Source organism: Anser cygnoides, chromosome 1 (genome assembly GCF_040182565.1).
Source record: "Anser cygnoides isolate HZ-2024a breed goose chromosome 1, Taihu_goose_T2T_genome, whole genome shotgun sequence".
In the NCBI taxonomy this organism is placed as follows: Eukaryota; Metazoa; Chordata; class Aves; order Anseriformes; family Anatidae; genus Anser; species Anser cygnoides.
The window spans coordinates 75,773,179-75,787,966 of NC_089873.1; the positions used below are offsets into that span (position 1 = coordinate 75,773,179).

At 38.8% G+C, this 14,788-nt stretch overlaps 1 protein-coding gene across 9 annotated transcripts in view; it reads left to right on the forward strand.

Moving 5' to 3' along the window:
- The window catches only part of SCUBE1 (signal peptide, CUB domain and EGF like domain containing 1), a 245,185-nt gene that overhangs the window by 85,694 nt on the left and 144,703 nt on the right, over positions 1-14,788 (forward strand). For all 9 annotated transcript variants that reach the window (XM_048050144.2, XM_066990329.1, XM_013184669.3 and 6 more), the window contains one exon: positions 10-144. In XM_048050144.2, coding sequence (XP_047906101.1) covers positions 10-144 — 135 coding nt within the window. The remainder of the gene's footprint in view (positions 1-9; positions 145-14,788) is intronic.

Below are 14,788 nucleotides of genomic sequence, written 5' to 3' on the forward strand. Positions count from 1 at the left end.
CTCTCCTAGATGTCGATGAGTGTCAGGATAACAATGGAGGGTGCCAGCAGATATGTGTAAATACTATGGGCAGCTACGAATGTCAGTGCAAAGAAGGCTTTTTTCTGAGTGATAACCAGCACACCTGTATTCATCGCTCCATTGGTAAGTGTCTAGAAATCAGTTCAAGCAGAAAGTGCTTTGAGAGGGTTACGAAAAATCATTTCACTGGTTGGTTGGAATTGGTCAATTCCTCTGCTACCCAAACTTGTAGCACAGCCATAAATAAAGCAAAGGATAAGGCTTCCGTATGAAGTAGAAATTATACATGGGTCAAACAGCAGGCTCTTGGGACAGGCAGAGAAGAGATTTTCAAATGGCAACTTTCTGCTTCTGACTTTAAAGACTCAAAAACTTCTCACCTGTTTATTGCATAATAGTTCACCTGTCTTTTACCTTAGAGAGGGTGATACCTTAAATCAAAATGAACAGCTTAAAATGAATAGCTTGTTGCTTCTGGAAGTTGTTGTTGTGTTTTTTTTGTTTTGTTTTATTTTATTATTTTTTTATTTTTGCCAGTCATGTAACGTATTGCTTCATTGCAGACATGATGGCTGATACTATACTGACACATCATTTTTCTTTGGTACTGTGTCTGGGGTGGATTAGAAAACTGCTTCTCTGTTGCCTGTGCATTAGCAGCAGAAATAAAGAATCCCTGCAGAACTATGGTCCTTGTCTGCTGCTGATTTTGACTAGAATAAGCAGCTCTCCCTTGTCAGACATGGAAGACAAGTTTGAGTGGAAAGGGAGAAAAGAAAACAGCATAGCTATAAATCTTTGCAATTAAGTGGACTCTTTATGTGTTCGTTCAGACTTCTGGTGACCCTGGCAGCAAAGGGAATATATGCTAGCAAACTCATTTACCTTAGGCAATACAGAATGACAAAGTAGCAAGATGAGTCTGGTGATCAACAATATAAGTATGCTGTAAATTTCAGCAAGCCACACAAATGGTTCTGAGCTATTTTAAGTCACTAAAATTAACCAGAAAATCCTACTTGAACTTAGAGTATGAATTTAGTCACCCTGTTTACATAAAAGCAAATCTTTGTAGTCTAGCATTTCAAAAATGTAAATGTATTTCTGGCACTGTGTGCATGCTTACACAGAATTGTAACGACAAGTAGGAATTTTGATTTTTAGAAATGTGAAACTCCAGAATATATTCACAGGTCCACTTTTTAGCATGACTGTTAAGTTTTAAGCAATTGAAGTATTTTGATTATGACAAGGACATGCAATTAAGCTCCATCAGCCAGTGTATTTTAAAGGTTGTTGTCTAACAGGTTTTTATTTATCCTTTTCAACATAAATTGTTCACATTTCTGTCCAGCATAAAGTAACACTGACACAAAGATATCCAACAGGGCAAGGAATAGTAGCTGGAGGCTTAATGAAAACCACTTGCAGAGCGCTGTGCTACAATCACTATTTCAATTTGAACATTATAAAAATTCCCTGTTGTAATAAAGGAGAATTTAGTTGTCTGAGGTGGAAACTAATGAAATAAATTTAAAAAATGAGACTCTAAAGGCAAAAGTTTTTTGTAAGGAATAGATTTATTGAGGAAAATAGGTGAATTTTTATGGCAAAGAAGATTTCTAGTTTGTAGGAAGGACTGGGGGAGTGGACTTGAATGTTGACTGCTGCATGCACTTAATAAATAAACATGGGAATAATATATTCGTTAACTTATTTACAAGGAAAATGTCAAGTAAAACATGGACATTTAATTTGAAGCAATATCTTCACATTATTTAGAGAATTGGAAAAAAGAACACCACCAAATAGACTGATAGTGATTGCAAAGTATTTTACAAATAGATGTTCTGTGAGCTTTGAAAAATAAAGTATCTATTTGCAGTAAAAACAAACATTAAATTGCAGTGTCATGATCCCCCACACAAATACATTGGGTGGGTATGCTGGAGGAAGGAAATGAGATGGAATGATCTATTTCAGTTGTCAGAGGTGACTGAACTGCAAATAGTAAACATTGTGTGGTGAGAAAGTAAATGGCTTTTTTTTTTTAATATCTGTGTTTACTTGCTTTCATCTGTCTCACTTGTAAATGCCTCTACAGAAACTGTGGGAATGCAAAAATACCAAAATACTTCCACCAATCCATTCAGCGAGAATTGTGCCTAGTGCTAGATTATGTCTATACCTATGTTGGTAAACAAGGCTGAAGTGGACAAAGGCATAACACACATCTAGCACTGCAATCCAAACACAGAGGTGCTGAATCACCAGAACACTCTGCAAGCTTGTTGACTTTGAGCATAAGATCCATTAATTGCAGTGGGATTACTTTTCTGTCTCTGAAAAATGCATATGCAGTCACACAAACCTCTTGTCTCTTCAAGGACTCAGCTGATCTAAATCAACCACAAGGTTGATTCAGTTTGCTAGCTACCACTTTTTCTCTCCTGTTTTCAAATGCCCAGGGAGAAGTACTGCAGGGTGCTTAGAATGCGCTTGGTGTCAGGATGAGTTCAGAGAGGAAGGGGCTGTACCAAGCCTAAGCAATGCCCTCGCTGTGGGGAAGCTTGCCTTCCTCAGCCTTCAGCAAGGCTGGTGCTTTGAGCTCATCAGCACATTCAGGTGTTACGGTAGCTTCAGATTTGAGAAATGGCAGTGGATATTTTCTCAGGGGTTGAACAGAGGAAGAAACGTGTCCCTTTTTGCACTAACCAGCCAAGGGAGAAGTATCTTGTGATATGAGGCGTCCTCTTTATGACTGTTAGCTGCAGTGTGAGAAATGTGCTGTGCTTGTCTCAGTGGTTTGCTGGGTGTGTTATACCATCATGGTAGGGGTTTTTAATATCATCCTTGTGTCCCAAATGGCACATTGCTTGCAGTCTAGAAGTGTACTCATTATTTCCTGTGGACAAGAAGGATTAATGATCTACAGAGAAATATCAATTTTGTACCAACCAGAGACCAGGCTGACATTAAAGCCAGGGCATACCCTGGTTTCCCAGTATTTGCTCTATTTCATCATCTTTGTTATAGGCCTGCTGATTTCTTATGTTTAATCTCTGCATCTTTTGGGAGGAGACTATGCCCCATACAACTTACCTCATTTATTTTTGCATAAAACTTAATTTCCCTTTGCCTAGTTTACTCACATTAATGATCACAACAACAGAGGGGGAGAGTGAGAATGGGAGGGAGTGTGGATTGTGAAAGATATGGGGAACTTGTTTATCTTAATTACAAAAGTCAGTGTGAAAGCTGTAAATTACACTCGAGACGTATTTGTGTTTCCTTGTGACTTGAAAAGAAACCAGAATAAAACAGCTGTTACTGTATCATCTCCAGCTCCAGAGGGAACGTGTTTAATAAATGTGGAGATTAGAATCATACACTGTGGTTGTGACTGAGTCAGGTGAGGGGATTACAGCATGTTTTTTGTTAATACGCTGATAAGCTAAAAGCCCCAGTTTAGCACATCCTTAAGCTCCTAGTAATATCAAAGTTAGTTAAAAATCTGAACCGGACCTAAAAGCACCAAAATAGACAGAGTTTAGCTACATGCCTATAATGCCCCTGAAGTTGAGACTGTGCAAGATGAAGGGTACAGTATGTCCCATTTGTATTCCAACTATTAAAGGTGTTGTGTTCAGGAGACCTGGTGATAAAGTGCCTCTCCAGCCAGAAATCTCAGCCGAAGCTGTAAAGAAAGCTATTACTGTCCCACCTAGAGAGAGCAAGTCACCTAAAGCACAACAGGTGTTTGCTCACAAGCCAGATGCTTCATGAGTTCAGTGGCCAGGAAGACTTCTGCCGTTTAAAATTTCATGCCTTGAATGAACATAGTTATATTAATGGTCTTATATATGCTGATTGTTCACTGCCAGTATTTTTATACAGCTAGTGTGGTGGTTTTACTCAGGTGGGCAGACAAGTTCTACCACGGCCGCTCTCTCACTCCCCCTCCTCAAAGAGCAAGGGGGAGAAAGTACAGCACAAAGAGCTCAAGATGTGAGACAAGGATGATTTAATTAAAGGGAAAAGGGAGAGGGGAAAAAAAAAAAAGGAAAAAAAAAGAAAAAAGAGAAGAAAAAAAGGAAAAGCCATATGGAAGCACAGAGAGAGAAAAGCAGTTACTCTCTAATTCCCATCAATGAGTGATGTTCGGCCATATCCTGGGAAGCAGGGCCTCAATACGAGTAGCCGTTATTTGGGAGGACAGATGTTTCCACAACAAGAGCACCCCCCTCCTTCCCCTTCCCCACCTTTTATTGCTGAGTGTGACACCATATGGCATGGGATATCCCTTTGGTCAGTTTAGGTCAGCTGCCCTGGTGATGTCCCCTCCCCATGACTTGCCCACCCCCAGCCTGCCAGCTCTTGGGGGCTTGGAGGGAGTCCTGATGCGGTGCCAGTATTGTGCAGCAACAGACAAAACACTGGTGTGATACCAGTGCTGATCTAGCTACAAGTGCAGAGCACAGCACTGTATGGGCGGCTGTAGGGAAAGTTAACTCCATCCCAGCCAGACCTAGCACAGCTAAAAAGTCAGGTGCAATTAGGAGTGGTAATTTTAAGTGGAGACAAGAAGAGGTGGAGTAGTACCAGACTGTAGAAGTATGGAGATTGTGATGGTCTGGTCAAATGGCAGAAAAGGTTTTGTTTGTTTGTTTTAATGTGGTTGTCACAGTAATTTTTCAAGCCTGTTTAAAAAAATAAATAAATTAAAGAATTACTTATCCTATTAGACTTATATTCTTAGCAGAGTTAGGGATTTTGATGTATAAAGTCAAGCTACCACAATCCAGCAAATTACTGTGCTACAAACCAAGTCTCAGGAACAGCATCTCTTTTTGCACAAGTACAACAATCTAGTCTCAGAGGAAAGAAAAACATGCAAAGTCAAACTGTCTTACGTTTGTAATGGGCTAAGTATTCTTATGAAATGATTACCATGCTTGTGCTGATATATAGTACCTTGTAAACTTAATGTTTAAATGTTTAAAATGTTTAAAAAATGTTTAAACCCTTGAAAATTTTGCAGTAGCAGCATAGGAGTCCTGTAACCTGGCATCAAACTACCCAGTTCCTTCTTGTTCTGAGGACTAAAAAAAACCACCTTTGTTCATTTTTTTTTCTTTCCTGCTTTCCATGACTTATTGTTATTCCTTACCTATTTTCGTAGTTCAGTGGGATTTCATAGCAGTAGAGTAATGTGTTAGGACTCCCTGGGAGGAAGCACAATCCCCAGCCAGTGCAGGAGAAGTCTACAGGCTGGGTTTCTGGACTTTATTCCCATCACTGGTGTTGATGCCTTGTGGGACTCAGGGCAAGAAGGTTATTGTGACTCAGAATTTCTGCAACACGCTTTAGAGGACAAAGGTGCTTTTTCTACGGAAGCACAATAATCTATTCATGTTTAGATTAATGTGGAAGGGTGACTTTAATTAATTAAGTATTGCCAGCAACCTTCTGGACTTCATGAAGCACGGGGTTTCTCATCTCAACTATGAAAGCCCTTTCATGGTGATGTAACCAGTTAAATTACTCCATTACTTCCAATATACTTGCCATAGCTACCCTGAGTACAGGCATCCCATTCACTGGAACATCATCCTATTTGTCTTTTTAAATTGGAATCCTAATATGATTGGAAAGTAGAGGAATATGTTAAATATATTTTAAGGAAACCAGTTCATGTGCTTTTAGATACCATAATAAGAAAACATTTCACACAGCAAAAGTTTTATCTGGACAAACATACAGAGATTCTGGATGCTTTTTCCTAAAACTGCACTCAGTATGACCGAAGCATAATAGAACCTAATTCATTTATACATTCATATGTTGCATTTTGATCAATCATCTTTCACAGAATGTAGGATAGAGAATGCGTCCAGGAAAAAAAGGCTTAACAAAGCATTTTAAATCTCATTGTTCCCTGTTAGAAATGTGTAAGCTTTTAAAAGTGTCTATAGTCCACAGAAATTGCTGTACTTTGGTTTCAGGAATTTTTATTTGCTCCAGCAGTCAGTGTGAAGGACACCTCACCTTTGCTTTCTCCATTGCTCTAGGATGGAAGGACTTTTCGTTTTCCCTCCAGCCAAGTTTCAACAGGTGACAACATCTGATATAAATTGAAAATAATCTCTCTTAGGCCTGATCTTACACCTATTATGCACCTGTGATTTGTCACGATTAATACTAGTAAAGTTACACTGGTATAAAACTGATTTAAGTGAAAACTGTCTTAAGTTCGGCTGTAAGGGTAAGCAATAATTATAAAATCATTAAAAACAATATTAGGTGAAAGCTTAGGATTAGATGTGAAAATGTAGTTTACCCAAATAAATGTGCAACAGCAGGTTTTTTTAGTAAAATATCAAAATTGTTAGAAGTTGTTTTTTTTTTTTCTTTAGCTTTTCACATTTAAGGTCTTCAATAAATGTCATCTTAAATGGTGACTGCTTAGGATGTCATAGAACTGGAAGCAAAGGCATGCCACTCTTTATGAAAGTTTTAAATGTATCTGAAACCTGAGGCTGCAATCTTCCTTTTATAGGTAAGAAACATGAGGTGTAAGCAATACTGTATTGTCTGAAGTCCTTGTAACTGTGTCTGAACTGCAGGACAGATTCACTCCGCTAAAGCAGCTGTAGCCCTGTTCCTCAAAGCAGTCCAGATGGAAACAAATACATGAGGAAAAGGTATAGGATATGAAATTGTGGTAGTGTTTCAGTATATCCCAAGCTGCAGAGTCAAGTAGAGCCAAGTATGGTTTATTGCAGGCCCCTGTTGGGTTCCTAAGTACGAACTGAGACCCATTTCATACTTGTACTCTACAAAATGATGAAGTCTCTACATACCCTACCTTAGTTTTATAGCTCACTTGCCTTCTAAAAGAAAAATACTGCACTTTATAATTTTCTGGGACTTTGGATTAGGTTTGATTCAGAAAGAAAACCAGATTTTGTTCAATAATCATTACCCTCTGCTGCTTTGCTTCAGCTGAGATTGAGTATGCTAGTAAACTAACTCATTAGCCATATACAATGGATTGAGTTTGTTAAAACTCAAAGGAAAACATCTCCCAACTCTCACGAGCAATAGCAGATTGCCAGATATTGTCAAAATCTGTGGCTGAATTCTTAGTGTTGTGCAGAAGCTATCCTGTAGTAGGTTCCAAATTTAAGTGTCCATGATCAAACAGACATATGTTTAAAAAAAAAAAAATCCCCAATGTTCTAGAAAATATTAACTGATACGTAACCAACAAGTCACATGTGTAAGTTGCACGTAGTGCTTGAACAGTAATAAAAACTGCACAGTTTATCATTTAGGCAGTCATGTTCAACTAGGACATGTAGATAACTTCTCAATGAACCAGAATCTGAAATAGTTTAATGGTGTGGTAGTTGCTTCTGCACGGCTTCATTGCCAATGCTTTTTCGTTTGGAGGGGATGAAACTGAAGGGAGAAAAGAATTGTGTAAGAAATAAGCTGGAGATGTAAAAAAGTGTGTATTGGAAAGAGCAGCTGTTAGAAACACCCTGCAGCAGCATGACAGGCAGCTAGCTTGCCAGGAGGAGCAGGGAATTTGTAAGTCCGATCAAAAATCTCTCCACACCTGTGTGACAGCAAGTATGGTAAACAGTCTGTAGCTCAGCTCCTGACTGACTGGCAGTGCTGACAAGACAGGAAAGCTGTATGCACAAATGGGAAAACACACTGGAAACAGTACATTAAAAAGAGAAAAAAATTAAAGAGAAAATATGCAAAGGGGGCTTTCACACTCAATCATTCAATAGCATTGGAAGAGAACCAATATTCTGTTCATATTGTCTGCTCAGGATATAGTAGGATTATACTAAATAAAAGAGCTGGCGTGTTTTTTAAAGGCCTCTAGCATCCAGTTGACTGAAACATCAGGTGAGAAAGATCTGGGAAGAATATTAAGCCAGAATGTACTGGAAAAAACTTGCATTCACAAATGTGCACAACAAGTGGACTCTGTTTTAAGTACGCCAATACTTTGAATTTCTCATGATACATCTCTCTCATGCCATTAGGGATACAATGATGAATTCCTGTCTCATTCTGAATGCTGTGTAGAGATGCTCAGCATCTTTCATACCTACTGTAGTGACTATGGACCTCTCAGTATCTCTCTTACTTCTTTTTCACTATGTGGAGAAATCACCCACAGACCATAGTGTGGGCACTGTTTCTCTTTTTTGCTATTCATGATAAATCTCAGAGATGTAATCCAGCAGGAGCTCTCTAGAGGCTGACAGCACAATGTGTTTTTGGCTATAAACCAGTAGGAATTCAAGATATAAATGCTAAATAGCTGTTCATATATACCTCCTGTTCGTTTATACCCTACTGTATATAGTATGTATATTGTGGATTTAATGAGTTCAATTAATTATTCATTTCCATGTAATTGTGTTTGAGGTTGCTCTGAGCTATTCTGAAATAATTTAGGAGTTTATGGAAATGAGAAGGAAGATGCTTGCATTTAATAACATTGTATATTTTCAAGACTAATAGTTGCATGCTTTGCTAAGGTTTGCATCCTAGAAGCTTTTGGGTAGTGAATTGTTGTTACTGTTCTTGATGGTACTTTGATTTTTTATTTATTTATTTTGGTACTTGAGCACCAGTCAAGAAAGGGGCCAGATCATACTAGAGCTTGAACAAACTTGGAAAAATTACAGCCTAAGTAAACAAGGTAGACACAGGGCAGAGGACAGGACAAAAGACAGAGTCACACAGTGAATGCTTTCACAGCAGAAACGCTGCGGTAGCACCATGAGATAGTTTTAAGAAGAGCCACAAAAGAAGGGAGTGAGACAAGGATGTATCAGCTAAACAGCAGGAGAAGGAGGAAGACAGACAGATAGCCAAGTGGGAATGAAGTGGAGGAGACTAGATCAAAGAAGAAACGAAAGGTGTGGGAGAGTTAGCACAATACAAAACCTATACTTCTCTGTCTCCTGAATTCCCTGGCTCACTAAAGCAATTTCTTTTCAGTATCCTCTCTCTTTTAGTTTTCTTTTTATTTAGCTAAGTCCTGTCCTGTTTAAACTGTATTATAGTCAAACTACCCAAATCCCATCAATATATTGGAAGACTTGTGTTATTTTCAGTGGAAAGGGGCAAGTGTTGGGACTGCAAAGCAAACCTGCCAGTCATGCACAAGTGAACAGAATGATAACCCTGTAAGAGTTCAGCTCCTTGCATCTCCCAGGAGTCAAGAAATGCAGAAAAAAGGCATTGACTATAACAGGGAGCAAGGCATCATGTGCTGTTGGAGTTCAATATTCTCTGAACTATGTTCACCGCTGGTAAGAGCATTGAGCTTGTGCAATGAATCAGTTTACCTGCTTTTTATGCATAATGTGTAGGATGATTATGCATTTTCAAGAGGCTCTGTCTGACTTATGCTGAGAAGCTGCTAATATCTTTCTTCTTTTGTACCAAACATAAAACGTTCACCTGAGAGTGAAACCTACATCACTTTTGTCCCTCTTTGGTGTGGAGCACCTCCTTTAAAAGTTCTTTTGTGTGTTCATAGCTGATTAAATCACAGAACATGCAATGTAAGCCAATAGTATCCCCTACTGTGAGCATTGTGTTATGCTGGTGATTTACCAGAGTTGGCAGGTTTTCTCCCTACAGGTAACATGGGCTAAAGAAAATATAATAGCTGCTCTCTTCAATCCATATCAAACTGCAAAGTACTAGACAAGCTAAATCTAAGAGCCTCCTTACTCAAATGCTAATTTTTGACAGAAGTTCACATGATCAGTGTTGGCATTTCAGTATTTTGTGTAATGACAAATGGTTATTTAAATTGACATTTGTTTTGGAATGGTAGAAATACCAAGATGGGAAGCAGTGATGTGAACAGTTCTTATGATGTGCATTCCTCGTTCTGTCTGCTTTGGAAGTGAACTGCTAGTTATTTGCTCTTCTAATCACTGATTAATTAGAGGATGTTGAAGGAGTCTACAAAAACTACCTCAGGACTCTAAATCCCCTCTGAAATAGGAACTATTAGGCCATGTGCTGTAGATTATTGGTATAGGAGACAGAAAAGTTAAATAATTTACCTAGAAGAAAGACAGAAAGCCTACAGAAATCCCAAGAGCTTTTCAGAAAAGTTGTGAAGGAATCATTAGACAGAGCGTGCCTTTTTATTGATACTAAGTTGATTTCATCAACCCCCTTTTGTAAAACTGGGTATCTGTTTTTCTGTATGCTCCTACTAGGAAAATGTTGCAGATGTCTTAAGCCCCATTCTTTTGCTCTGTTATTTAATTCTCTTCTTTTATCCCTGGTGCACTTTAAAATCAGTGATTGATGAGTTACATGTACATGTTTGGCAATCGAAGTGTAGCACAGTGCCTTTGCAAATCCTATCCTCTCCCATCTTCCTCCCCCCCACCCCCAAACTTCTCTAACCTGTTTGTTTTCTGCTGGTTCAGCATTGTAAATTGAACCATTTCTGACGGTGCCAAGGAACTTCTTACTGAAAATCCGGATACCTGATGACTCTGCACTGTGCCCTTGTACTGGGAAGGCAGCCAAAGTTACACTGGGAATGTGTACGTTCTGAAAAGTGGGGTAGAATACAGCTACCTGAACAGGTCAACCAAATGTTTTCAACATTATTTTAGAAAGAGGTGTATTTTTCCACTAAACCAAATTCTGTCCTCTGAAGTAGCTGCTTTTTCTGGAATAATAATAATAATAAACCTCATAGAAAAATAAACAAACATCAAAACTCTGAAACATTTAGCACTGAAGGGTGTTGTCCTTGGCACTGTACAGTGTGGTAGTTAGGCAGCCTTGTCTGCCTCCATATGCAAGGCAGTGCAGCTAGATTTCATCTGTTGTATTACATTATGAGTGTCCATGAAGCATCTTACCAAGAGGGTAGACTGAGCATTTATTGCAAGAAATAGCTCAAGCATGAAGCCTGGTTTGGCTGGTGAAAGAGCATATTCCCAGCAGCATTTCTGAATTGCCAGTTTCCTTTCACAGGTGAAATATATCCGGGTTAGGGGAGCTTTTGAGGAAAAGGTCACACACAAAAAAAATCTGGCCAGCTCTATCAAAGGGCAGCATTCGGGCTGTGCTTGTGGAGAGACTGGCTAACCCTGCCCTTATGGACAGTTGTGTGTTTCTCCCTGTATGCTCTTCTCTAAACTCTGTGTTCCTGCTCCACATCTCCCCAGACAAAATGCTTTTAGAACTCCTTCTAGGCTCCCCAGGAAAAGTTATAATTTGTCCTAAGTGCTTCCTTAATGAACATTTAATTACTCTGCTCTAATTGGGGTCTGGAAAAACATATCATTAAAAAAAAAGCTTGTAATAAGCTGCTTTAAACCAGGATTTGGTGTGCAATACTTTCCTAGCCTTATCTGTGTCTCTCTTTTGAATCCTGAGTAGTATGTTTACCTGGACATTTATTTTGAAAAGGCTTTCTATGGAGATCTCAGCATGACTATTTGGCATTTGGCTAAGTTACCATTTGTCTTCAGCTGGCATTAGTTGAAAATACCTTGTGCTGTTGAATCTTCTGAGAATTCACATGAAGAGGTAGTAGCTGTCATTCCTGAGCTATCCCTCTCAGAAGCTGACCACTTATCTGCCAAATGAACTCTGAATTACTCTGGAGAATTACCTGTCAGGAGCTCACTGAAATGCTCCACGGAACAGCCCTGCCGTAGAGTAAAAAAAATAATAAAATCAAAGAACACCGGTGGTAATTCTCAATAGTTAGATCCTTTAAAAATACAGCCTTGGTGAGAGCAGGAAAGTCCCACTGTATTTTGTGTGTTGCACTCAGTTTCATGCAAGAGGGACACAAAGTGGCTAAAGGAATTTTCCTGTTGTGCAGCTTGTGGATATGTTTTTAACCCACCTCTGAGGCTTTTTAGACCTAGCTATAAATGGTGCTGCTTCTGAGTGTCCATCAAATTAGCTTCTTATTAGCTATCAAGTGCTTAAACGCAGAACATAAAAATATTTCCAAGCACTCAAAGTTTATGTCACTTAGTTATATATTTTGTGGTTTGTTTTGTTTCTTTGTTTCCCTTAAAAAACACCTGTAATGGCCTCGTTTTCTTTTAGTGTTTCTTATGACTCACTTCATGGAGATAGTTCTGTGCTAAGCTCTACTACTTGTGCTATCTGGAAAGCAACATTGTGGTCGGAAGTGTGGCTGTGTTGAATGACATCATGTTTCCCGTTCTATATTTATTCTCTCCTTGGACTTTCATGATCTATTTACAGGCAGAAATAAGATTCCTCTGCCTTCTAATCCGATGTGATATCAGAATAAAAATAGTCATTTTTTTCTGCTTACTTTGACAACCTGCAAATAGTGGCCAAACGAAAATCTGTTTTCAAAGTTTAGATGATACTATTTGTCAAAGTACAGAAGTCAAATAGAGCTGCTTATCAAGATTTCTCTTTTTGCATGTTCACCCTTGCAGAGCAATGCTTCCTGCACTCTATTTATTGTTACAAGGTCTTGTAGAATTCTGACAAATGCCTCATAGATTCCAAATGATTTTTCTTCACCTTTGTTTTCATAGTTGATTCAAACAAGGGATTGATACTAACTGGATATTCTTCTGGCAGATGTCATGTATATTTCCATGTGCAGCTTTGCTAATGTATCGTCATCTTCGTTCATCCTGTCCTTTCACCTTTTCATTCTTACTGAAGAGCAGAACACCAGTTAGGTGTATAAATGAAAAATTGGATGAAATAACACGGCTTTGATAGACCATGAAATCTGTGAAGGCTAAAGTAGTGTTCTCTCTGAAGTGGAGATGAGATGCAAGTCTGATTAAACTGGTTCAGAAGTCCACAAACTCTCAGCAATTTCAGTAGGACTTAAACTGGACTCAGGAGACAGTGAACATCTTCCAACAACAGATTGATGATGCAAATTATTTCCTTGGGTTACAGCATTGCATAGGTAAATAAAAATGTGAATAACTGTACCATCATTGTAAATTTTTCCCTTCCCGTGGAATACTTTAGCAAACCATTTCACCAATCTGGAGGACAGAAGTGTCTCTAGGACCAACACAGAACTTTGAGAAAGGGGATTAAAAAGTGCCAGGAAGAAACCAATACGTGGTAAGTAAACTGATGGCAGTTCAGTACTGAAGAATATGCTTTCAAGGATTTTACATAGTCCACTAATCCCAAACACTATTAATGATACTTATGGTAGTAAGAAGTAGGTAGGCACTGTAGCAGGGCAGTAAATAGGTGCTGAGGAGCTTTTTTTCATCTTAAAACCAGCAGGCTCTCTTCTGTGCTAAAGCGACTATTTGCAATGACAAATAAGCCTCAATGCACAGAAAGAGAACAATGGTATGAGAACAGTAGGGTGATTTATGTACACACCGGATGTTTCTCACCCTCCATGTGCCAGCAGAGCATATAGACTTCCTAGTGAAGCAGGTTCTTCCACGTTCATGCTACTATTGCCCTATAAACATTTCATTCATTTCTGAAGTACCGCTTGTAGATTAGGGTTCCATTCATTGTGTTGGTGATAGCATTTGGTCTTCAAGGGCTAATAACATAGTGCTGCTATTTCAGGTCCCTCCACATGAAACCTGATGCTGAGATCACCAGAAAAAAAATAAATATTTGTGACAAGAATAGGATTAAATTTGATGGTTTGAGGAAAATATGTGTGTGTGGATGCCCCCTTTGTGTTTGTGTTTGGGGCTGCTTGTAGCATTTGAGTGGAGAAGCAAGAGGATTACTTTGGTGAAGATAAATAACAACAGTAGTAAAAGGAGAAATTATAACTGTGCTTTAAAATGGTCCTCTTGGGAATAAGCGTGCTTGGATAATAAACGATCTGGTTGTTTCAGCTCATTGGAAAGTTGTTTTTGAATGCCTTAATGGCACTGCCTGAGGAAATCTAGATAGCAGGTAACTTTTTTTAAAATGGCAATATATTTATCATCTCCATTCTACACCCATCATTCTCCAGCACCTCTCACTTTTGTCCTGACCTAGACTCTGAAATGTTGCTTTCCAGACTATGAGTCACTCATCTCTCTCCCTCATGCCCCCACCAAAAGTTATCGTCATGCTGGCTTGAGCCTGAAATTTGATTTGTGTGTGCTAGGATTACTGTATGTCAGACATTTTATTAACATTTCTTCTCTGAGAAAAATTCAGGGAGAAAAGAGGAACGTTCTGTTTCCACAGAATGGCAAACTGTTTTCCCATAAAAGAGTCAACAGTAAAAAGTTCTGAAGGGTTTTTCATAAGTAACTGGGTTTGTAATACCATCACTGGATATGTATTTAAAGTTTGTATATACAAATACATGTGCATTTAGTACATATATTTTCCTTGTTTTCCTTGAATGTGGTTGCTGTGACCCCACTCCCTGCCTGGTATACTCAAGGGAGGCAGCACTGGTTTTGTTCTCTGAGTTTTGTAGCTTTTTGCTTGTTTGTTTGTTTGTCTGTTTTTCCTGAAAGCAAGGGGAGAGGCTTATGCTTACAGTGCATTTTACTTTAATGTATGGTCAGGCTTTCAGGCCTTTGTCCTTGGGACTATTCACGAGCTTAAGTGTTTTGCTGGATTGGAGCTACAGAGCAGTTAATGAATTAGGGCACATACCAGGGTATAGCATTCTATTTCTTCTTTCCAGACAGTTTGTACTTCCAGTATTTGTATACGATATAGGGCAACCAGCAGCTTGTTTTCTGTA